The sequence below is a fragment of the Astatotilapia calliptera genome, chromosome 20, assembly GCF_900246225.1.
Source record: "Astatotilapia calliptera chromosome 20, fAstCal1.2, whole genome shotgun sequence".
NCBI lineage: Eukaryota > Metazoa > Chordata > Actinopteri > Cichliformes > Cichlidae > Astatotilapia > Astatotilapia calliptera.
The window spans coordinates 158,686-178,177 of NC_039321.1; the positions used below are offsets into that span (position 1 = coordinate 158,686).

The 19,492-nt window shown below is 44.8% G+C and overlaps 1 protein-coding gene across 3 annotated transcripts in view; it reads right to left on the minus strand.

Moving 5' to 3' along the window:
• The window catches only part of LOC113013148 (regulator of G-protein signaling 17-like), a 47,665-nt gene extending 29,903 nt beyond the window's left edge, over positions 1-17,762 (minus strand). Inside the window, exon 1 of one of the 3 annotated variants that reach the window (XM_026153814.1) lies at positions 17,251-17,762. In XM_026153814.1, coding sequence (XP_026009599.1) covers positions 17,251-17,358 — 108 coding nt within the window. In that variant the 5' untranslated portion in view covers positions 17,359-17,762. The remainder of the gene's footprint in view (positions 1-17,250) is intronic. The other 2 variants (XM_026153815.1, XM_026153817.1) reach the window with 2 other exon arrangements.
• Positions 17,763-19,492: the final 1,730 nt, after the last annotated feature.

Consider the following 19,492-nt stretch of genomic DNA (forward strand, 5'->3'; position numbering starts at 1 on the left):
GAACACGGTTCAATTCTCTCACATGAGCAAGGCAGCAACACTGCTTGGCCTCACGTTTGAATTCCAGGTTAGCAACACATGATCAGGGTTAACCTGAGAAATTCAACAAACCTCATAGTCATTATGAGAGTAAATGGTAAATGCTAGGGCGGGGCTATATCATACCGTTCACGGTAATACCGGTGTAATGTTGGGCAACGATAGGAAAATGAAATATCGCGATAGAATATGGGTAAAACGCGCATGCGCAGTGCCTTTGTTTACATACGCACATGGTGGCGATGCAGAATGAGAAGAGCGAAAGCGGATCGTTGAATGAAACAGATGAACCAGAACTGGTTTGTAAAAATGCTGCAGCTTCAGTGGTGTGGAACTGGTTTAGCTTTCGTCCGTCAGATACACAACAAAGCACTATTTTTGGTAGCGCATGCTAGCGGGCCGTCGTTATTACCGTGTTGTTTGGAAAATACGGCACACTTAAAATCAATCCTTTGATTTTCCTGAAAGTCGATAGCGCCCCTTATAATCCCGTGTGCCTTATGTATGAACTCTGGTTGTGTTTACTGACCTCGAAACGATTTTATGTGCACGGCGCTCGAAAATCTGTCAAATGTTTCAGTACGACTTTGCTGAGCTACGAAGCCACACCGCTTGATGGATTGTCGGAGCATTACGGCTGTCGTAGGCGGAGCCTCGTGGAGTGATACGTACTGTGCTTCAACATAATATTACCGTATTGTGTGTGTATAACCTCTTTTTAAGTTTTGTGGATATTATACATGGTTATGCTGAGGATATGTCGGCCAGTTTCCACTGGAAACGCCTTTTGGTGAAACTGTCAGCGAGGAATTTGCACTGTTACATTTTTATATAACTTTAATGCACATAAACAGCTGCTTGTTTAAGTGAAAATACATTGATTTTTTTTTTTTTGCACTAATAAAGTTGAGGAGTTGTAAAGTATTTTGTCTAGTGTCAATTATATCGTCAGTCATATCGTTATCGCAAATTTTCAAATGTATATGGTGATAAATATTTTTGGTCATATCGCCCTGCTCTAGTAAATGCACTGATTCTTATATAGCGCTTTTCTACTCTTCCGGAGTACTCAAAGCGCTCTATACAATCTATACAACAGACCTCATTCACCCACTCATACAAGCACTTCCTTCTGTACTCTAAGCATTCACACACATTCACACTCCGATGCATCGGAGAGCAACTTGGGGTTAGTTTTAGGTTCTTGCCCAAGGATACTTGGCATGCAGACCTGGGAAGCCAAGGATCGAACTACCAACCTTCCAGTCAGTAGCTGATCTGCTCTACCACCTGAGCCACAGCCACCCCAGAGAGCTACCCCAATATTTCTAACAGACATGATGTGTCAGGCAGATCACATCACCATGAGGACCTTGCAGTCTTTGTAAAACTTGCAGATGTGAGCCACATCTGGGCCAAGCTGTGTGTGCCCTTTTTTGGGGAGTATTTTGGATTTATGGATTTTTTTGGCCATATCATACTGTTCACAGTAACACCAGTATAATGTTGGGCAACGATGAGAAAATAAAATATCGTGACAGAATATGGGTAAAACGCGCATGCGCAGTGCCTTTGTTTTCATATGAACATGGCGGCGACGGAGAATGAGAAGGGCGAAAGTGGATCGTTGAATGAAACGATGAACCAGAACTGGTTTGTAAAAATGCTGAAACTTCAGTGGTGTGGAATACGGGTGGGGGAAAAATCGATACTGTGTAGTATCGGGATATTTTGTTTGCTAATAATGTATCGATACAGGGACAGCAGGAATCGATATTTTGTTACAAAAAAGTTTTTCAGAATCAGAATCAGAATCAGAATGGGGTTTATTGCCAAATGTTGAGCAGGTTTACAACATTAGGAAATTGCTGCGGTGCTTCAGTGCAAACATAGTGTCATAAATAGCACTTAAATAGACATGGAAAAAAATAAAAGTAGGGATAAGAATTAAAAGTGCTACGTGGGAAGATATGTGCATGAGATATACATGAGATATATACATGAGAATAAGAATTATGAGTGCTACGTAGAAAGATATATACATGATATATACATGAGTGCAGGTGGTGATCAGTGCCAAACATGGAATGATGCAGTGAACACAGCGTAGGGTCATGTGTTAGTGGTGGGAACAGTCATATGGTTATTGTTCATGTGTCCAACAGCAGAGGGGAAGAAACTGTTCTTATGGCGAGAGGTTCTGGTGCGAATGGACCGGAGCCTCCTGCCTGAGGGGAGCAGGTCAAACAGACTGTGTCCAGGGTGAGAAGGGTCAGCTGAGATCCGAGCTGCACGCCGCAATGTCCTGGAGGTGTACAGGTCCTGCAAAGATCTGCAGCCAATCACCTTCTCAGCAGAGCGCACAACACGCTGCAGTCTCTGTTTGTCCCTGATAGTGGCTCCAGCGTACCACACGGTGATGGAGGAGGTGAGGATGGACTCGATGATTGCAGTGTAGAACTGCATCATCGTCCGTGTTGGTAGGTTGAATTTCTTCAGCTGCCTCAGGAAGTACATCCTCTGCTGGGCTTTCTTGATGACGGAGGTGATGGTGGGCTCCCACTTCAGGTCCTGGGTGATGGTGGTACCCAGGAAGCGGAATGAGTCCACAGAGGTGATGGGGGTGTCAGTCAGGATGATGGGGGGGAGTGGAGCTGTGTGCTTCCTGAAGTCCACAATAATCTCCACTGTCTTCTGGGCATTCAGCACCAGGTTGTTGTGGCTGCACCAGGACACCAGACGTTCAACCTCCCTCCTGTAGGCAGACTCGTCCCCGTCCGAGATGAGTCCAATAACGGTGGTGTCATCTGCAAACTTGATTAGCTTGACAGACTGGTGGGTGGAGGTGCAGCAGTTGGTGTACAGGGAGAAGAGCAGAGGAGAAAGAACACAGCCCTGAGGGGAGCCGGTGCTGATGGTCCGGGAGTCCGAGACATTCTTCCCCAGCCTCACATGCTGCTTCCTGTCCGTCAGGAAGTCAGTGATCCACCGGCAGATGGGATCAGGCACATTCATCTGGGAAAGCTTGTCTCGGAGATGGTCTGGAAGGATGGTGTTGAAGGCAGAGCTGAAGTCCACAAACAGGATCCTGGCGTAGGTTCCTGGGGAGTCCAGATGCTGCAGGATGAAGTGTAGGGCCATGTTGATGGCGTCGTCTACAGACCTGTTGGCTCTATATGCAAACTGCAGGGGGTCCAGGAGGGGGGCCGTGAGGGTCCTGAGATGGGAGAGAACTAGGTGCTCAAAAGACTTCATGACCACAGATGTCAGAGCCACGGGTCTGTAGTCATTTAGTCCAGTGATCCTAGGTTTCTTGGGGACAGGGATTATGGTGGAGGACTTGAAGCAGGCAGGCACATGACATGCCTGCAGTGAGGAGTTGAAAATGCCAGAAAACACTGGGGCCAGCTCGTTTGCACAGTGTCTGAGGGTGGCAGGAGACACACCGTCTGGGCCGAGAGCTTTTCGAGCATTCAGACTCTTAAACTGCTTCCTCACATCTGCTTCATGAATATGAAGAGTTGTGGTGGGAGGAGGTGGTGTGAAATCCTCTTTTGTGTGGGGTGAGGAGGGGGGTGTTGTAGGTGAAGTGTTTGAAGGTGGTGATGGCTCTATGGAGGGGGGAGAGGTGGGGGAATTAGTGTCCAAAGTGTCTCTATTGTTGGGGTCGTTGAAGGTGTGAAGGCTGCCTGATGGCTCGTCAAAACGGCAGTAGAAGTCGTTAAGGGTGTTGGCTAAGAGCAAGTCATCAGTGGAGTGGGGGGTTTTAGGCTTGTAGTTTGTGATATTCCTAAAACCTTTCCACACAGAGGCCGAGTCATTCTCTGAGATCTGCTGCTGCATCTTCTCAGAGTGCTGATGTTTAGCAATGTCCACTTCTTTAGTGAACCTGTACTTGGCCTCTCTGTAGCAGTCCCTGTCTCCGCTTCTGAACGCCTTTCTCTTTTCCAGCCACAGCTTTTTGAGTTTAGGAGTAAACCAGGGTTTGTCATTGTTATAACTCACCCTGGTGCGTGATGGCACAATGCTGTCCTCACAGAAGTGGATATAGGAGGTGACAGTGTCCGTAAACTCGTCCAAGCTGTTAGAAGCAGCCTTCAATGTGTCCCTGTCTGTAGACTCCAAACACGTGCGAAGCTCCTCCACAGCCTCGTTGCTCCACAGTTTTTTAGTCCTCACGACAGGTTTGGAGAGCTTCAGCCTCTGTCTGTACGCGGGGATTAGGTGGATCATGACGTGGTCAGAAAGTCCGAGTGAAGCGCGGGGCACCGCGCGATAGGCCCCGCTGATCGTGCTGTAACAGTGGTCCAATGTCCTCTCCTCTCTGGTCGGGCATTTAATATACTGCTTATATTTTGGAAGCTCATGGCTCAGATTGGCTTTGTTAAAGTCCCCAAGAGCAATGATGAGAGAGTCCGGGAATGTCCGCTCCGTGTGGAGAATCTGCTCCGCGAGTGCGCACTGAGCTGCCTGCGCATCTGCATCTGGCGGGATGTAAACAGCGGCCAGGATGAATGAAGCAAACTCCCGTGGAGAATAAAACGGTTTGCAGTGGATAAAAAGATATTCCAGAGAGGAAGAGCAGTGCTGAGCAATCACTGTCACATCTGTGCACCAGCCACTATTGATGTAGAAGCAGAGACCTCCACCTTTGGACTTACCGGAGAGAGCGGCCTGCCGGTCCGCGCGCAGCAGATGGAAGCCCTCCAGCTTGAGCGCGCAGTCTGGGATGTTCTCACTGAGCCACGACTCCGTAAAACATAAGACACAGGAGGAGGCAAAGTCTCTGTTCATGCTTCTCATCAGGGCCAGTTCGTCAATCTTATTCCCGAGTGAGCGTACATTAGAAAGGAAGATCCCAGGAAGAGCAGTTCGCAGTCCGCGTCTCCTCAAATGCACGAGTGCGCCGGCTCGCTTCCCTCTCTTTCGGCGTCTCGCTTTCCTGGTCAGAGTCAGCAGTAAATCTGCCGCAGATGCGACAAATATTGGAAATAAATCCACAGGCGTTGTAGTCCTGTAGTTAAGGAGCTCTTCTCTGGTGTACGAGTATCCAGAGGAGTGCCCAGACACAGAAGAAATGCACAAAAACAAAACAAAAGTAACGCACTGAAGCACCAGGGCGACCATCCGCGGCGCCATCTTGGCTCTGACTTCAGAGCATGTTGATCCTTTTTCTGAGCAAGAATAAATTTCATAGTTCAGAATAGCTGTAATTGCACCAGATGGTTGCATTCAGTTAAGTTGGACTAGACTGTAATACAAACTGTTCAGTTTGTCAACAATAAAACTGAAATGAGAGAAAGACTGAGTGCGAGACTTTGATATTAGATAAAATGAATATTGATAAAGTTTACCTTTATGTACAGAATCTGAATATCACAAAATATTTTTAAAAATTGCAATAATATCATATCGTGAGTTAAGTATTGTGATAATATCGTATCGTGGGATGTATGGTGATTCCCACCTCTAGTGTGGAACTGGTTTAGCTTTCATCCGTCAGATACACAACAAAGCACAGTTTTTGGTAGAACATGCAAGCGTGCCGTCGTTATTGCCGTACTATAAGGTGCTCTTAAACACCTTTAATTTTCTCAAAAATCAACAGTGCGCCTTATGTATGAATTCTGGTTGTGCTTACTGACCTCTAACCGATTTTATGTGGTACATGCAGAAATCTGTCAAAAATGTTTTAGTACGCCTTTGGTAAGCGACGAAGGCGCACCAGCTGATGGATTGTTGGAGCATTACGGCTATTGTAGGCAGGAGCCTCGCGGAGTGATACGTACTGTGCTTCAACATAATATTACAGTAGTGTGTGTGTATAAGGACCACAAATGGCTCCTGTTAAGAGACTGCTTATGAAGTGGATTTCAAACTTGGGACTAGAGTAGAACTAGTAGGGACTAGTAGAACATGGGACTAGAGCAGCTGTGAGAGAATTCAACATTAATGAATCAATGGTACAGACGTGGAGGAAGCGAGAAGAATGAGTCAAGTTTGACTGTTTGGTTTTCTTATAATCCCGTTCACCTTATGGTCCGAAAAATACCTATTTGACTTGTTTATTTGGCACACTGCAGTTCCATGTTGCAAAGCGCCAGTTTTTAACTTGTGTGGATATTATACATGGTTATGCTCAGCATATGTCAGCCCATTTCCATTGGAAATGCCTTTTGGTTAAACTGTCTGCGAGGAATTTGCATTTGCACTGTTACATTGTTATACAGCTTTAATTCACATAAAAAAACAGCTGCTTGTTTAAGTGAAAATGGGGTTTTTTGCACTAATAAAGTTGTGGAGTTGTGAAGTATTTTGTCTTGCATCAGTTATATTGTTATCACAATTTTCATTATCATCAATTTTCAAATATATAAATATACATAAATAAATTTTCAAATATATATCGTGATAAATATTTTTGGTCATATCGCCCTGCTCTACGTGCACGTCTCTGATCATTTTCCTGAGTTGTTCACTTTAACTTTGGGCTGTTTGTGGATAAGCCGTGCACTGTAGCCCACAAAGGACGAGCCCTTAATACTTTGATAGTGCCTAAGTTTTCTATTGCATTTATGGTTTGTGGAAAAATGAACTCCAGCTGTGAAAGCGCTGAGGACGTTCTGACATCTTTAATTCAACCTGCACTTAAATCTTGGACTGAATCGCTCCACTCAGGACTGTGCGTGCTGAGCCATTATCAGAGCCATGGCTGAATGAACATACGCACAGCCTTAGACGTGACTGCAGACACGCTGAAAGGAGATGGAAAAACGATAGGCTTCATGTTTGTGTCTCTGCTTACCAAGAGGCTGCACAGACTGCAAACACTCAGCTTGTCTCAAACCTGGTGTCCACAAACAGCCTCAGGTACTTTATAATGTTTTAATCTGATTTTTTGTCCATGTGGTGATGTCAGATGTATAGTTGATGACTTTTCAGCATTTTTACTGATAAAGTTTCTTATGTCTGGTCGCCCCCTGCCTCAGACCTCAGTGTTCCTCCTGTGTGCTCAGCTGTCTCAGTTTGAGTGAACTGTCTGTGGTAGTTCATCACCGAAGATCATCACACTGCACATCAGATCGGCTTCCTCCAAATCTGCTTAAAAATACTTTTAATACTGTTGGGCTTTTATCCACAGATTAATCAACACTTGCCTTGCTACAGGCCGTGTCCCATCATGTTTTAAACAAGCTATAGTTCAGCCTCGTCTTAAAAATCACAATCTGGACCCAACTGTTCTGTCCAATTACAGACCAATCTCAAAGCTTCCCTTTCTTTCAAAAGTTCTGGAGAAACTGGTCTATTTACAGTTTACAGTTGCAGGCTTACCTCGGTCTTAATGAGATCGATGAAAAGTTTCAATCTTGTTTTAAATCAGTACACAACACAGAGACGGCACTTTGAAGGGTTGTTAATGATATTCTCTTAACTCTGCATTCTTGTTGTTGGACCGTGTGGTCCAGGTCAGAACTAACCTTAACTACTCCTGGACTAAAGTGTGGTGGTGACAGAGGCTTCTCTGTGGCAGGAACCAGACTCTGCAATAGTCTTCGTCTTAATATTAGACCTGCACAAACACTAACATTTTAAATCATCACTAAAGACACATTTTTATGGTCTGGCTTTTAACACACGTTAAACATTTTGGTTTTAACAGCCTTAGTTGTTGTTTTTATTTACTTGTTTTATTTTTTTTCCTCTCTTCGATGTTTTACCTGCATCACTGTTGTGCATCTTATTTTAGTGGTATTTTACATTGCACTTTGTGCAGCATGGACTGTTGGTAATGTGCTAAATAAATAAACTTCAGCTTCACACAGGTGTTTTTCTTACATTTACACTACCAGTCGAATGTTTGGACACAGCTTCTCATTGAATGGTTTTTCTGTATTTTTACTACTTTACACATTGTAGATACAAACGTCAAATATATGCATCGAGCTTTATAGAATTATGTAGCAAAGAAAGATTGATAAAAACACTAAATGTGTTTTATATTTTAAATTCTGAAAGTAGCCATCCTTTGCTTTGCTGATTGCAAACCCTCGGCCTTCTCTCAGTGAGCTACATGATGTCGTCACCTGACATGGTTTCACCTCACAGGTGTGCCTGTCAGGGTTCACAGTTGTCAAACACAGCCCTATTTGACAACTGTTAGAATTCATATTATGGCAAGAACCATAATAACTGAACCAGCATGGCTACCACAGCATCCTGCAGACACATGCCAGGACAGCACAATGAGCCCAAACACACCTCCAGGCTGTGTGAGGGCTGTTTGACCAAGAAGGAGAGTGATGTGAGGCCTCCACAGTCACCTGACCTAAACCCAGTGGAGATGGATTGGGATGGAGCGCAGAGTAAAGGCAAAAGACCAACAAGTGCTCAGCATCTCTGGGAACTTCTTCAGGACTGTTGGAAAACCATTTCAGGAGACGACCCCATGAAGCTCATGGAGAGAATGAGAAGAGTGAGCAAAGCAGGAATCAAAGTAAAGGCTGGATGTTACCAAGAATCTAAAACACGGTTCTGAGTTATTTCACCCTTTTTTGTATAAAGAAGAACCATTCAATGAGAAGGTGTGTCCAAACGTTCGACTGGTAGTAGGGCTGCTCGATTATGGCAAAAATGATAATCACGATTATTTTCACTGAAATTGAGATCTCGATTATTTGACGATATTTATTTAACCCTTTAAGACCTACTATAGAACCAAGTCCGCCAGAGCTTATATTATTTTTTTACATGTTGTAGTGCCATTTGTGGGAGCATTTCAAGTTGCTATACAACTGTTATAGCCCATATTTTAATAATATGTATGCATTAAGTCCATAGTAACTACATTAATGGCAAAAAAGTGCAATAAACTACAAAAAAAATTGAAAATCATTTTTGTTTTTTTTACATATATTTCTACTTGGAGAAATTTAAGAGGCTTATCCCTCAAAACTTTAAATACAAAAAAGTTGCAAAAAATAGTTTACAACAACAGGAAATTTATTTTGAGTGTCTTCATAGTTTTATTTTGGAGATACAGCAATTTTTATACACTGCAGGAAAAACAAAAAACAATCCTATGATGCAAATTTGCAAAGAAAACAGCAGGTGCATCAAAATAAACTATTTCCAGCAGTGCAATTCGAGTTCTAAGCATCACAGAAACTATTCAGAAAAGTCAAACATGACCAGTATAGGCTTTTAAGGCCTACAAGTAAAAAAAAACTAAATTTTCCACGAAAATGACGTCACTTCCGGTTTCGGGCAGGAAATGGCGGACATGCGATAGTTCGCGCTGACGTCTGTTTCACTGTGGGAAGTGTTACGAACAGCTGATCGGATCGGCAAAGCGTGTTTCTGGAATATTATGTTTTTGTTCCTGCAAGCGCTTTTTATGCAATTTTTGCAAAACTATATGTGGAAGGAAATCGTGACCGAGGACAAGCTGATGGCATCAGATGTAAGTACAACTCCTCTGGTTTCATATTTAAAAATAGTTACACAACACGGAGCGGGCTGCTCTGACCGGCTTTAAAGGGTTAACAATAACAATGTATTGAATAATGACTTTAAAAAATAATATAAAATAGTGTGCAACACCACTGAAGTTTTTTTTTACCTCTCTTTTCAACCAACGGCAGTCACTCTCTCCTCTCCAAATAACTCCTGCTTAGCTTTCCGAGCTTCCCTCGGGTCCTCTTAATCAGCGGTCTCCAACCTTTTTTGCGCCACGGACCGGTTTATGCCCGACAATATTTTCACAGACCAGCCTTTAAGGTGTCGCAGATAAATGAGGGAGGGGCTAATAATCGGCTCAGTCATTTTTAATGATCGTTGAAAGCGCCTATAATTCTCAAAAAAAAAAAAAAAAAAAAATGATCGTTGAAAGCCCAGATCGTAATCGTGATTAAAATTCGATTAATTGAGCAGCCCTAACTGGTAGTGCACAAAAAGTTTTTGAATGCTGTTTGCACTTCTGTTATAAAATGTCAGTTTTAATTTTACCATGTTTAACTAACTTTATTTGGACTTTTTTAACACATGCAGGACCTTGGAGTAGGGGTATGTCACCAGGGTGCAGAGGAGGCTACCCCCCCCCCCCCCCCTGTCCCCTTCTGGCTGCCTCTGCCTCAATTTTATCCCACAACTTAGACATTCACATTACTCACACTCTCATTACACATACATATAGGATCTTGGGGGTGGGCACGATACACGGAATCCAAAGTACCATCAGGGTGTACACCCCACCCCTGGCGTCGTTGCCCACCTCTCAATTTTAAATACACGTAGACATTGAGGGCTAGCAGGAGGGACCATGCGCTTACCTGCTGCTCTCTGGCAGGTAGCTCCATGCCCTCCTGGGTTTTAAATGCACCTTAGAACACACATGCATCAACATTACAATGAGCGGGTGGAGGGAGGTTTGGAGTCTTCTCTCACCCCCATTCTCTGCGACCTGCTGGAGCGGGGGGGCTAGGAGGAGGAGTTGGCCGTCCGACTGCGGTCTGGAGTGTGGGCCTTCCTGCTGCTGCGGAGTCGGGGCGGTCTGCCTCCCCCCACCGCAGGGAAAAAAGTAATACCACCTGGGTCTGGGTGCAGTTCCCCCTCCAGGGGCAAGGGTACCTAGACCCGGTTTGTAGAGTACGCTTGGGGAGTGTGATCGTGTGTACAGCGTCTCTTTATGTCTGTCTCCACGTTGGTTGAGTGTGGAGTAAGTGCATATGAGAGCATGAGGGTGGGAATGGATGTTTGTGTCTGTGTGTGCCTGTATGTCTGTGTCTATATGTCAGGCTGGGTGTCAGGCGCCACCTCTCTGGGGACATCTTAGGCCCTCCAAGGTTTGGAGGCCTATCTCCCCCTACCACCACTTCCCCTGCCAGTGGCGGACTCCCTCAGACATCGGTGCGTTGGTGGTTCTTTGTGTCCGGGGATGGGCGTCCAGGTACACACCGGCTCACTCCTTGGCGGCCGCTTATCGGGGCCTGGAGCCTGGGGCTCGCTCGGGCCACTTCGGAGGTGGGGTGCCCCCGGCCTCTCGGCCTGGGGCTCGGTCACTCAGGCACGGCTGGCTGCCGGCGGAGCTCACGGGCGCGTCACTGCAACTCCCCCTGGCTTCTGCTCCGCGGCTGCTGAGTGAGCCCTCATCTGGGACTCTCCTCAGCTCTTTCTGGGACAGTGGCGCGGCTGCCCCTCTGTTGGTCTTCCTTGGTCTCTTGTGTTCTGGGGGCCTCTGGATGTCTGGCGTTTTGATCTCCTCCATACCTGCTTCATGCCCTGGAGGACGGGGCTGTGGCCCCCCCACACCCTCTAGCAGATCATTACATGAAGGAACCTTTTAAAAAAAAACAAGCGCGTCCATGCTCACAGGTGTACACACGGGTGATCACACCCACAAACTACACCCTTTTTGGCTCCTACCTCAAAGCACACTGTGTTCTATTGATCTTATGTGCTGCACAATAATGTTTAATATTTAGTATTTACTGTCATATTCCCATATATCATTGTGATGCTGTTTATTCTATTACTCTTGTTCTCTTCTGCTTGTTTTCTTTTTTCTTTCTCAGCAGGTGATCCAGGTGATCGATATATGCATTTGTTTTTCTTTTTTTTTTCTGCCCATTCTGTTGGTTTTTGTCTTTTGCCCTTCTCCCCCGTCCCTCTTCTCAGCTGTTTCTCTTTCCCTCTTTCTTTCCCCCAGTCAAATCTGTCCCGTATTCAGTAAGTGAAAATAAAATAAACAATAAAAGGTGAATCAAATGGACCATTACGGCAAGGCTGGGATGGTCAATTTGGTAAAGTAAATCCGTTGGGCATCTTTCTTTGCCTTTAGACAACAATTCTGATGCAAAAGAGCCAAACGGGACAGGCAAAAAACAAAAAAACAAAAACAAAAAAAAAACACTGTTGTAAATATATTAAATCTTATAGTATAAGATGGCACCTTTAAGTGTGTCGTGTCTTGTTGTGTATTGTAGACTGGACTCTTTATCAGGCTCCTGTATCTATCCATGAGAGCCTCTGTCAGAATACCAGAACATATTTCCTGATAACAGAACCTGTGTCAGAACACTAAAGCATCAGCGGCATCAACACCTCTGTCAGAGTACGAGAACGTCTGTCAGAACATCTGTCCGGACATCTGTCAGAACATCGTAGCCTCCGCTAGAACAACAGAACGTCTGTCAGAACATCTGTCAGAACATCTGTCCGTACATCTGTCAGAACATCGTAGCCTTTGCTAGAACACCAGAACGTCTGTCAGAACACCAGAACCTACGTCAGATCTTCAGAGCCTCTCTTACAAGGTCAAAATCTTTCAGAACATGAGAATTAGGGCTGGGTATCGTCACTGATTTCTAGAATCGATTCAATTCCGATTCACAAGGTCCCAAATCGATTCGATCCACGATTCGATTTAATTCGATTCGATTCGATTTAAATCTGGGAAATTTTGACAGGCAGAAGTATAATTCAGATCAGAACATTTACATATTTTTGTATCTATAAAAAGGAAGCTGACACTCGCAAGACTTTATCAAAGGTGTGAGCATCACAGCAGATGCCTTTGTGTCAAAGTAGCTGAAGATAAAACACAGAAAAACATGAAGGTGATTTTCCTGGCCTGGGATTTTATAAAAATATTCTGCAGTACATCAAAAACGAAAGAAAACCATTAATTAATGAACATTACCTCTGACGTTACAGCGGTTTTATTAGACACACGGCTAAGCATTTTGCATTTTGAATAATATTAAAAAGTTTAAATTTGTTCAGTATTGAACAGCAGAAATGAGGTTTTCTTTTCGGAAGAATGTAAAAGGGAAAAAAACAGCGGCCGACAGCGCTGTAAACAACAGTAGACTTGTGCGTAACAAGCAAGCGAATAATGAAGAAAGCGAAACTGTTCGAGAGAGAGAGAGAGGGGGGGGGAGGGAGAGAGGGGGAGGGAGAGAGGGAGAGAGAGAGAGCTGCGCATCGCAATGGAAGCAAAACAGAGTGAATTCATGACGATGTTTATGTGAAGCGTTTGGATCTTCTTTTGCTGCTGGTTCGGTCAATATTGTTTGGAGAGAGATCAAACTAACAGCTTTAGAATCAGCGCATAAAGGGCGTGAACACAAAGCGCGGACCCGGATCAGCGAGCTGTCGGCTTTCAGCCCCGACTGTGAGAAAGGCGACATCTAACTGATTCTGATCCGCGGGTCGCGCTGTGTGTTTAAGTCTATGTGCAGAATCCCTGTACCTGCTCTCATTTACTGTTTGGTGGTTCTTGAAATTTTGTGAGATGTCACCAGAGATTCTGGCATTTCGGACAAAATAAATTTATATTAAAAAATCGATTCAGGATTTTAATGAATCGATTTTACGTTATCCAAGCCAGAATCGATTTTAATCGATGAATCGATTATAAAAACCCACCCCTAATGAGAATGTCTTTCATGACAACAGAACTCTTGTTAATGCACCAGAACGTCTGTCAGAACATCTGTCAGAACATCTGTCCGGACATCTGTCAGAACATCTTAGCCTTTGCTAGAACACTAGAACGTCTGTCAGAACAACTGTCAGAACATCTTAGCCTCCGCTAGAACAGCAGAACGTCTGTCAGAACATCTGTCCGTACATCTGTCAGAACATCGTAGCCTCCGCTAGAACACCAGAACGTCTGTCAGAACATCTATCAGAACATCTGTCCGGACATCTGTCAGAACATCTTAGCCTTTGCTAGAACACCAGAACGTCTGTCAGAACATCTGTCCGTACATCTGTCAGAACATTGTAGCCTCCGCTAGAACACCAGTACGCCTGTAAGAACATCTGTCAGAACATCTGTCAGAACATTTTAGCCTTTACTAGAACACCAGAACGTCTGTCAGAACATCTGTCAGAACATTTGTCCATACTTCTGTCAGAACATCTTAGCCTTTGCTAGAACAACAGAACGTCTGTCAGAACATCTGTCAGAACATCTTAGCCTCTGCTAGAACACCAGAACGTCTGTCAGAACATCTGTCCGTACATCTGTCAGAACATCGTAGCCTCCGCTAGAACACCAGAACGTCTGTCAGAACATCTTTCAGAATATCTGTCCAGAAATCTGTCAGAACATCTTAGCCTTTGCTAGAACACCAGAACGTCTGTCAGAACATCTTAGCCTTTGCTAGAACACCAGAACATCTGTCAGAACATCTGTCCGGACATCTGTGAGAACATCGTAGCCTCCGCTAGAACACCAGAACGTCTGTCAGAACATCTGTCCGGACATCTGTCAGAACATCTTAGCCTTTGCTAGAACACCAGAACGTCTGTCAGAACATCTGTCAGAACATCTGTCCGGAAATCTGTCAGAACATCTTAGCCTTTGCTAGAACACCAGAACGTCTGTCAGAACATCTTAGCCTTTGCTAGAAGACCAGAACATCTGTCAGAACATCTGTCCGGACATCTGTCAGAACATCTTAGCCTTTGCTAGAAGACCAGAACGTCTGTCAGAACATCTCTCCGGACATCTGTCAGAACATCGTAGCCTCCGCTAGAACAACAGAACGTCTGTCAGAACATCTGTCACAACATCTGTCCGTACATCTCTCAGAACATCGTAGCCTCCACTAGAACAACAGAACGTCTGTCAGAACATCTGTCAGAACATCTGTCAGAACATCTTAGCCTTTGCTAGAAGACCAGAACGTCTGTCAGAACATTTGTCCGTACATCTGTCAGAACATCGTAGCCTCCGCTAGAACACCAGAACGTCTGTCAGAACATCTGTCCGGACATCTGTCAGAACATCTTAGCCTTTGCTAGAACACCAGAACGTCTGTCGGAACATCTGTTCGTACATCTGTCAGAACATCGTAGCCTTTGCTAGAACACCAGAACGTCTGTCAGAACATCTGTCAGAACATCTTAGCCTTTGCTAGAACACCAGAACGTCTGTCAGAACATCTGTCAGAACATTTGTCCGTACATCTGTCAGAACATCTTAGCCTTTGCTAGAACACCAGAACCAGTTTTGTGGATATTATACATGGTTATGCTGAGGATATGTCGGCCAGTTTCCACTGGAAACGCCTTTTGGTGAAACTGTCAGCGAGGAATTTGCACTGTTACATTTTTATATAACTTTAATGCACATAAACAGCTGCTTGTTTAAGTGCATTAAAGTAGTGCATTTTTTTTTTTGCACTAATAAAGTTGAGGAGTTGTAAAGTATTTTGTCTAGTGTCAATTATATCGTCAGTTATATCGTTATCGCAAATTTTCAAATGTATATGGTGATAAATATTTTTGGTCATATCGCCCTGCTCTAGTAAATGCACTGATTCTTATATAGTGCTTTTCTACTCTTCCGGAGTACTCAAAGCGCTCTATACAATCTATACAAAGCACTATTTTTGGTAGCGCATGCTAGCGGGCCGTCGTTATTACCGTGTTGTTTGGAAAATACGGCACACTTAAAATCAATCCTTTGATTTTCCTGAAAGTCGATAGCGCCCCTTATAATCCCGTGTGCCTTATGTATGAACTCTGGTTGTGTTTACTGACCTCGAAACGATTTTATGTGCACGGCGCTCGAAAATCTGTCAAATGTTTCAGTACGACTTTGCTGAGCTACGAAGCCACACCGCTTGATGGATTGTCGGAGCATTACGGCTGTCGTAGGCGGAGCCTCGTGGAGTGATACGTACTGTGCTTCAACATAATATTACCGTATTGTGTGTGTATAACCTCTTTTTAAGTTTTGTGGATATTATACATGGTTATGCTGAGGATATGTCGGCCAGTTTCCACTGGAAACGCCTTTTGGTGAAACTGTCAGCGAGGAATTTGCACTGTTACATTTTTATATAACTTTAATGCACATAAACAGCTGCTTGTTTAAGTGAAAATACATTGATTTTTTTTTTTTTGCACTAATAAAGTTGAGGAGTTGTAAAGTATTTTGTCTAGTGTCAATTATATCGTCAGTCATATCGTTATCGCAAATTTTCAAATGTATATGGTGATAAATATTTTTGGTCATATCGCCCTGCTCTAGTAAATGCACTGATTCTTATATAGCGCTTTTCTACTCTTCCGGAGTACTCAAAGCGCTCTATACAATCTATACAACAGACCTCATTCACCCACTCATACAAGCACTTCCTTCTGTACTCTAAGCATTCACACACATTCACACTCCGATGCATCGGAGAGCAACTTGGGGTTAGTTTTAGGTTCTTGCCCAAGGATACTTGGCATGCAGACCTGGGAAGCCAAGGATCGAACCACCAACCTTCCAGTCAGTAGCTGATCTGCTCTACCACCTGAGCCACAGCCACCCCAGAGAGCTACCCCAATATTTCTAACAGACATGATGTGTCAGGCAGATCACATCACCATGAGGACCTTGCAGTCTGGGCCAAGCTGTGTGTGCCCTTTTTTGGGGAGTATTTTGGATTTATGGATTGTTTTGGCCATATCATACCGTTCACAGTAGAACACCAGAACGTCTGTCAGAACATCTGTCAGAACATCTGTCCGGACATCTGTCAGAACATCTTAGCCTTTGCTAGAAGACCAGAACGTCTGTCAGAACATCTGTCAGAACATCTGTCCGGACATCTGTCAGAACATCGTAGCCTCCGCTAGAACACCAGAACGTCTTTTCATGAAAGCAGAACCTCTGTCAGAACGCCAAAACATGGCTAACAACACCAGAATATCTGTCAGAACATCTGTCCGTACATCTGTCAGAACATCGTAGCCTCCGCTAGAACACCAGAACGTCTTTTCATGAAAACAGAACCTCTGTCAGAACGCCAAAACATGGCTAACAACACCAGAACATCTGTCACAGCAGGAGAACAGAAGTCTGCTCTAACCCATTAAAGTTTGTCCCTGCTGGTCTGCACCGGGCCTTCCTCACTGAGCCTCCGCAGGTCTTTGGCACACATGAGAGCTGAAGGAAACAAGCACGGAGTGAAGGAAAGAGGACTAAAGAGCTGCCTTCCTCTCCTCACTCCTCCCCCAGAGCTGTCGGTCCAATGTCACTGAGAGAGGAAGCAGGAAAGGAGACACGGGTCCTCCTCTCCCCCCACCCCCGCACACTGGCCGCTCGTTGGCAGGGGGGGAGGGAGGAGCAGCGTGGCCGCGGACGGGAGCCCGCACGGGGGTTGAAGTGAAAGCGCGCTCCCCGCCCCCTCCTCTGCAGCTCATACTCACAATCTGGGCTTGAAGGAGGTCCGCGGGGCGGCTTCCGCTGCGCTTCCGGAGACACATCCGCGTGCGTCTGTCTGCCTTCACCGCCGCGCACCGGGAGCTTTTTATCATTTACTCCAATCAGAGCTCACCGCCGCCGGAGCAGAACAAGACGGAGAAGAGGAAGGAGTCCTCCTCCTACTTGGGTTTTTCCCACAGAGAGAGAGAGAGAGAGAGACACGCAGAACAGGAGAGAGATCACCGCCCTGACGGACACGGGCGCCACGGCGCATGCGCATATACATAACGTCCATGCAGGCAGGAGAGCTGGAGTTGAAAAAAAACTTTATCAACTGTTTACTCACGTTATTGAAGCACGCGGTTAGTTATTACACACCAGACAGCAAACCACACCTACCTGTCCAGTAATACACACACACTCCTGCAGCTGTATCAGCACGACGTTTGAGTAAAACAGGAAACATTTGTATCTGATCCGGTGTTTAAACTCTGGCCAGCGCTGATCCTTGGCATTAATATCAGAGAGCAGTTTATTTCAATCAGATAACGGAGATAACTAATAGCCTCGGTGATGTCACTGCCTACACACCTGTTTTTGTTGTTATTGTTGTTTTACCTTGTCTTTAAATCATTGTTCAGTTTCGATGCTGATATTGTTACAAATGTCCCTACAGCTTAAAGTGGGAGGGGGGTCAGAAAGTCATGTTTAGTCCTGAGTTTTCTGTTTCAATGGAGATGCTGCGGGCTTGAATAACTTTTACGTCAAAGAACCAGCTGGACAGCTTCCTGTGGCTTCTGCAAACAGACACACACGGTGAACAGCAGGGGGCGCCATCCACCAAGGAGAGGGCAAAGAGCGATGGGAAGTTTTTATGAATTGATTTCCTTCCTGGTTTCCATTCACTGATCATTGCCTTTAACTGCTGCACAGATGAGGTGGAGTTACTGACTCACCTGTGTAACACTGAATGAGTGCACACACCACACATTTGTAAACCACAGCTGCAGGAAACAGGAAACCCTTTCCTGCCTCTGGCTGTGTTTTGGCAGCAGCCTTCACTGACTGATATTAGGGTGACCTTTGAACCCAGCCTGCATTGTGTTTCTGATATCAAATTTGTTTCCACCACCTGCAGCTGCTCTGCTGCTCACTGACTCAGCAGGCGGTCTTTCTCAGGTGTTCTCAGCCTGTTTGACACACACCGACTCACAGGTGAGCTGCCACCAGCACACTGTGCAGTTTACCCTGTCACCACATGAGGGCACTGACAATGCACACTGAGTTTCTGACACGCTCGCAGTGTTTAATGCAGGTTTGTTTCTGCAGCAAACATCAGCTCAAACAGCTGATCCTGGGTCAGTTTATGAATGTAACTCACCTGAGAGCATCAGCTCAGAACAGGGCTGATTATTGCTCAGGTGCAAATGTCTCCTGTCATCATCACAGAACTTGACATATCTGACAGCCAATAAAAACTAAACATGTTAGCTCCGCCTACACTGGTTCTCCCCTGACTTTGCACTAAGTGAAGGCATGTCCATGTTTCAGCTCTGTTTCGCTTCCAGTGTGTGTGGTTTTCAGAGCTCGAGGCATGCATTGTTTGTATGGTTTGTTTTACCATAAACCAGAGTTTCCTGCACAGCCAGACACATGTTTATTCATATGCAAATATCTGTTTTTGGAAATTATGGGGACAAATTAAAGGTTTGGAAAAGCAGAAAAATCAAGTCTCTGCATGAACATCCTGTTTGGGTCAGATTGACTCAACAGTGAAAGCAGAGAAACATCCAGAAACAACACACACACACACACACACACACACACACACACACACACACACACACACACACACACACACACACACACATACTGCAACTTTAACTCATCTGCCACATTCACAGAACCAGAGTCCAACCAACTCTTCTATTTTTTTATCTACAAAGCTGCACAGGCCAAGGTGGAAGTGAAACCTGGACACAAACACACACACACACAAACGCACAGCACTACTCTGTTGTGTTGATTGTGACTCTGCAGCAGTAAACTGTCAGACATCCCAGTGGGAGAAGTCTCAGTGAGCTAACATTGTCTCCTGCAGCTCCTGTGTCTGGGCAGAGCCTCCTTTGCTCAATAATCTGTATTTTCTATCAAAGTTCTGAGATGTGGTTCCACATTAGAGATAGAAGGTAAGCAATCACAGTCTGCTGACCAATCAGATCTCTGAAAAATAGTGTCATGAAGATC